This window comes from Caenorhabditis remanei, chromosome I, assembly GCF_010183535.1.
Source record: "Caenorhabditis remanei strain PX506 chromosome I, whole genome shotgun sequence".
NCBI lineage: Eukaryota > Metazoa > Nematoda > Chromadorea > Rhabditida > Rhabditidae > Caenorhabditis > Caenorhabditis remanei.
This window is the reverse complement of record NC_071328.1, coordinates 8,834,592-8,840,591: the sequence shown is the minus strand read 5'-3', so window position 1 is coordinate 8,840,591 and position 6,000 is coordinate 8,834,592. Positions and strand designations below refer to the sequence as shown.

The window sequence follows — 6,000 nt, the reverse complement described above, 5'->3', positions numbered from 1 at the left end:
CTTCACATTTCCCACCTCGATTACTTTCCATCGAGAACGTAAACATATCGCAACATATCTCATGAGGTAGATAATCGAATAATCTGTGTCTCTAACCTAATTTCACCTCAAAACATTAATTTTTCTTCTTTTCAGGTGTGTTAGTATTTGTAGTCTTTCTTGTTTATCACCTGCAAATTCATTTTTAGTTTTTTCCTTTCACTCTTTACCCTTGCTCTGATTCATTTCATTTAACTTTCTGTAATTTTCGGTCAGTCTGTTAAATATGGCATCATCTTCGTCATCAACAAGTTTCATGGCTCCACCTCCTAAAATGAACAAAACTTCGTCGATGAACAGTTTGAGGAAGACACTTGGATTGAAGAAACCAAATAATGGAGTAATCATTTCAATTGCATAAACTTTGAATTGAAATTTACTGAAATTGATGAAAAAGGGGTCTAAAAACTAGAGAGCTACGAACTATTGAATTGAAATTACACTAAGTTGGGCAGCTATACAAAATGGACCACGGGAGCATAATAGCAAATTGAAAATATGAATTTCAGTACTGAGTTCTTGAATTCATTATCCATCATTTTGCAGGAGCTCTCGATGGTTCCATCCCGTCCAATGGTGTCTCCAACTCTTTCTTCCCCATTGGGAGGATCTGGAGCTGCTCCATTGGAGAAGGATTACCATTCATTGGAATATCGACTCACTCATGGACACTGGAGAATTTTTAATTCGAAAAGTGTCTTTGGCAACAAGGTGGGAGAATCGGTAGACTATATTTATAGTGATCAAATTGAGAAATACTTGAATTCAGGATGCCTCTGTGCTAGTTTTCGACAAGAAAAGCAATGTGAAGGCACCGCCAAAACTCGGAAAATCAAAAACCTACTCAATGTTTGATCTCATCAAGTGAGTTATCCGTATTCAAGACTTTTGTAAGGAAATAATACAACTTTGTTGGGTTTTGCTGAACTACACTTCACTTTACTTGATTTTATGAACACCATAAATCACGTAGTTCCAGGTACGAAACTCAGCAACTCATGGGTCTCATACATCCAAGAATTTTGCACATGGAGCACAATCTGGAAGAAACGAAGGATTATTTCTCCTTTGCCACCGAGCAAATTTTCGGAAATCTTGAGTCAATCGTTTCGGATGATTCACTCGATCGTCTTGAGATCAAATTAGGTGTTCTTCAGGTATCCTCCCAATCAAAGCCATTGTTCTATTAGACTCAATTCCAGATCATCGACGGAATGTCGTATCTCCATAACTCTGCAAAGATGCTTCATGGAAACTTGACTCCAGATGCAATCTATGTCACTGCCACCAAAACGTGGAAGATCGGAGGATTCAGTTTCGCTGTGAATGCCAAGGAGCCCAACTGTTATCCATGTTATCCATGGACCAAGAAGCTTCCACCATGTCTTCAACCGGATCTCGATTTTTTGGCACCAGAAAACTTGACTCAAGGCCAAACAACTGTAACCAGTGCGGCCGATGTGTTCTCTCTGGGAGTCTTAATTTGCTGGATTTATGCCGGTTTGTAGTTTCGGAGGAGGTGTAAAAAAGTTAGCTTTTTCAGGAGGAAAGCGGTTGATCGATGCGAAGAACAACCTGGAGACCTACCATATCATCGTCGGTCAACTCGATGCAGCTCTTCAGTGTATCTCAAATGAATTGGGTCCAAATTTGAAAGATTCAATGGCAAAAGTGCTTTCATTGGATGTTGAACAACGTCCAACTGTCCAATTATTGTCATTGATCAAACATTTCGATGATCCATGTCTGTCAGCATTGCGTCAATTGGATGATATTGCACAGGTAACTCATTTCTAGTTTAAACCTCATAAAATCTTCTGAATCTGCAGGTGTTTGATCCCTCCCAAAAGTCTCATTTCTTGAGTCAAACCCTGAATGCAGCCATCCCTCACATCTCTGAAACTGTATGGTTCAATCGTGTGTTGCCAAGATTCAATGAGCAACTTCTTGAACTTCCGGAGATGTATTATTCAATCACAAAGCCGCTTTTCCACATTTTAGAGCACTGCGAAAGTCATAACATTCATAAGATGAAGCCATGGATTCGTAAACTTATGGAGGCCACAACTCACAATAAACTCGTAAGTGTTTTCCAGTTTTTCCTGTTTTCCGTAAATACTTTTTTCTATTTTTAACCTCATTTTGGTTTGCGTGGGCGCTCTTCGCGTGGGCTTCTCTTCTCAAAAATCCTTGCCCTCGAGCGGTTTTGCAGCTAATTGTGCTCATATTTCGTCTATTTTAGCTCCTCGTGCTCTTCAGAATCTTTTAAGAATTAGCTCATTTTCAGCTTCGTGCGTTTATTCTGGAGAATATGTCGGCCTTATTCAGAAGATTGTCAGATGAATTCGTGGAGGATAAGTGTTTGGATGTTATCATTTTGTCTCTGAAATCTGAAGACACTTCACTTCAAGTAAGTTTTTTTTTAAATATATTTAACGAAAAGAGGTATTTTTTTTTCTCTGCTCTTGTCAAACTGTATAAACTGATAATCACACAAATACTACAGTCGAGTGCTGTCCGTGGTCTTCCCCACGTTGCCGAATACTTGCCAATATCATTCATCACCAAGAAACTCTTGCCAACAATCATGACTCTTCCTCCATTCCTTCATGAAAATGTTCCTCGTCAACTCGACCTTCTCGCAGCTCTTTCTGCTCTTTCGGATCGTTGTGATGTCGCAAATATTCCCCAACTCTTCATATGTATCTCATTGTGTAACTCACATCATCCAGTCGTTGTCCACGCAAAGTCAAGTGAGTTTTTCTTGAATCCTAGTCCCTAAATAACTTCTTTGATTTCTAGGAATCGTCCAACGTCTTGTCATGCGTGATCCAAACCGATTGAAAGATGCTCAATTATTCTGTATTCACCTTCTGAATCCTCTCGTTACTGGTCTTGCTTGTAAAGATCTGGCCACTTTCACATGTGCTCACTTCGATGATATCCTCAGTTCCGTTCGTATTCTTTTGGATGTTCTCGAACAAAGAAGATACGAAATGGAAGATCGTGTTGAGCATAAACAAAGTAATCATCATCTCGGATTGAATCGTCTCGGAAATCGTCGTGTTTCAATGTCATCTACCAATCTTCCACGTGTTATGATCAGTGCCGCCCGTCCATCTTTCTCTTCTGATTCCCGAAAAATGTCATTTTTGTCAGCAGATGGACGACTAGAGGACCGTGGTAGTCGAAGAGAATCAAGAGATTCTCGTGGAAGTTTGGAAAGTGATATGAGTATTCGAATAGGAAATGGATCAGATATATCAGACGATTCGTGTTTTTCAAGTCATTCGGCAAAAGGGAGAAGACAAAGTTGGCTAGACGGATATGGGCATTCGGTCAGTCTCGAACAGAATACGAATGGATTTTTGGAAACGACATCAAGGAATCTCGGCGATAGGAATAGTATGAAGTTAGTTTTACTCTTAATGAGAGTATTTAACATTGTTAAAAAATACTCAATTCAATTGTTTTAGTTTCAGACAAAGGAATGCTCGTGCATCTGAAAGACGTGCCCGTACTCGATCACCCAATGCTGAACTGGATCCGCACCGTGAACAGCCGCCTGCTCGACCAAACTCTTTTACAAATCTCGGACATAATATCGTACTCACCTACCGTAATCTCCTTTATAAAGACCATACCTAGCCCATCATTTCCTTCGCTCACAATATCTTCTCATTCATCATCTTTCAAACTCCCGCCCACCTTTTCCGATATCGTAATTGCGAAGTGGGGGTCCCTTGTATGTGAGGAGTCTAATTATTGTGAAACATTTTTACCTTTTGATCTCGTCTATTTCTTTATATGTTTCTTTTTCATCTTTCTCTTCTTCTGTGTCTCCTCTAGATCCCGATTTCAATCGATTCCTCTTCTTCTTCTATTTTCTCAAACATTAGTTTCCCCTTTTGTGATAAATGTTCCCAGTTTCCCAATGATGACAATTACTTGGTTTTATGTAAAATAAGAAATAAAACATGATTTTTCTCAGAAATGATTTCAAAAAATTAAGTGAAGCAGATGTCTAATGATATTGTTCATACTTCGTCTGCACTGGAACTCTCGATTGACTTCTCGAGTTGAAACCAGTCGATCTTCCAGCGGCAAAGAAACCAGAATCAAGAGACGATTGAACTGGAGTCATGTTTTGAGTTGAAGGTGCTATAGACGAAGATGATAAAGCTCGAAGAGTTGATTGAGTTGGATATGTTCGGAGACGACTGCCTAATGATGCTGATGGTTTTCTCTGTAAGCAATTGAGTTCATTCAAATATCCGTTTATTTTTGGAACGAACCTTATCATTAGACGGCGGTTCGAGTCTCCCCAAATCGCAATGAATTGAAATTAGATACGGAAGAACTGTTGGATTCACAAGCAATTCTAAAATCCGATACATTTTTTCATTTACAGTATCCACAGTATACCTGCAATATCCGGACGGTTTGTCGGAATTGTTTGAAGTAACTTGTTCACTATTATCTTCACTTCTTCTGATACATGATCTCCCATTCTTTTCAGCTTTCCCTAAACAAAAAAGTTTTGATTTGACTCGACTCCTTGGAATGTCGTATTTCTCATGCCGTCTTTTGCGACTCTGCGTCTCCCTCAGTATACTGCATCACTTTCTTTTCTATATACACTTTGAACCTCTCTTCGCCGGCGGTTCCATGGTGTAGTGGTTAGCACTCAGGACTCTGAATCCTGCGACCCGAGTTCAAATCTCGGTGGGACCTATCGCTTTTGCAATTTATGGTTACCTGTGTGATTTTCATGACTATCGCTGGGAGGTTCTCTCCATTGAATGCTCGTTCGAGGTGAAGGAGCTCAAAGAGCACACAACCAAGCGACCACATGTCGCTCCTCTGGTTGTAGGGGCGACCTGAATATTCTATAAAACAGGAAATATATATTGAAATACTTACTCTCACATACTTCAGGACTCAAGTAGTTTGGTGTTCCGATTACTGTAGATGCAGCAGATTTCGTTCCGAGTTCTTTTGATATTCCAAAATCGGAAAGTTTCAGAATTGTTCTTTTACGATTCATTAAAATATTCTGTGGCTTGAGATCTCTATGAACAATATGCTTCGAATGCATGTGATCCAGAGCAACGAGAATCTGAATATTTAGATGATTCAGGGGAAAGAGAAAGTACTGTACCTGTGTGAAATACTCCAGAACTGTTTTCTCTGGAAAGTGTTCTTTCGTGTTACTTTCCTTTATGACTCGTTCGTTTATAAGCTTCTCAAGAGTTCCTCCTTCAGCATATTGCATCACTGAAATCAAAAAATTTCTGAATTTGATCAGAAGTAATAATCTTACCAATAGCCAGCTGATTATCAGATGTGAAATAATCGATATACCCGATGATGAGGGGATGTTGTACTTTTTTCAATAAATTGACTTCACTTTGCATGTAGTTCTCCTCCTTTGCCGACATTCCGTGAGTGTTAATGACTTTTACAATGACCTGGATAATGAAACATAAAACGAGCTCATTCGGGGGATGAAATTTCGTGGCCGCGTGGCGCAATGGATAACGCGTCTGCCTACGGAGCAGAAGATTGTAGGTTCGAATCCTGCCGTAGTCGAGACTCTTTTCCTTTTCTCAACTCACCTTCGATGCATCATTTCTTCCACGACACAGAATGCAATCACCGAAAGCACCTCGTCCAACGCTTCTTACTTTTTCATAACCCATTTTTTCCAATAAGCTGTCCATTTTTGCGATAAAATAGATAAAGGTATGAGACTAGAAGGTGAAGAATTGCTAGAAAAATGTGAAGAAGACGTGACTAATCAGTAGAAAATAATCGATATCTGTGTTCCTCTGCATCTCTCAATGAAAGAGAACAGGTTTATCAATCAACATAGGGCGGAAAGAGACGTCGTCGAAAAATGCCGCGCATTTTTTGTATTATCTATCTCTCTCACTAATGATCCTAGTAATTCTTCATGTG

The 6,000-nt window shown here is 39.6% G+C and overlaps 2 protein-coding genes across 2 annotated transcripts; one reads left to right on the top strand and one right to left on the bottom strand.

The window, feature by feature from the left end:
• Positions 1–265: 265 nt before the first annotated feature.
• On the top strand, positions 266–3,687 carry GCK72_001817 (uncharacterized protein; the record flags this gene model as incomplete). The annotated part of the gene is made up of 11 exons (XM_053723141.1): positions 266–379; positions 586–750; positions 809–903; positions 1,019–1,196; positions 1,242–1,539; positions 1,583–1,821; positions 1,869–2,120; positions 2,327–2,449; positions 2,546–2,792; positions 2,842–3,451; positions 3,516–3,687. The coding sequence occupies 11 exons, from the start codon at positions 266–268 to the stop codon at positions 3,685–3,687; spliced, it is 2,493 nt and encodes an 830-aa protein (XP_053591786.1).
• Positions 3,688–4,063: 376 nt separating this feature from the next.
• Positions 4,064–5,762, bottom strand: GCK72_001816 (uncharacterized protein; the record flags this gene model as incomplete). Its single annotated transcript, XM_053723140.1, has 8 exons — positions 4,064–4,285; positions 4,335–4,420; positions 4,465–4,564; positions 4,798–4,919; positions 4,963–5,158; positions 5,201–5,316; positions 5,363–5,510; positions 5,658–5,762. The coding sequence occupies 8 exons, from the start codon at positions 5,760–5,762 to the stop codon at positions 4,064–4,066; spliced, it is 1,095 nt and encodes a 364-aa protein (XP_053591785.1).
• Between the last annotated feature and the right edge of the window lie 238 nt (positions 5,763–6,000).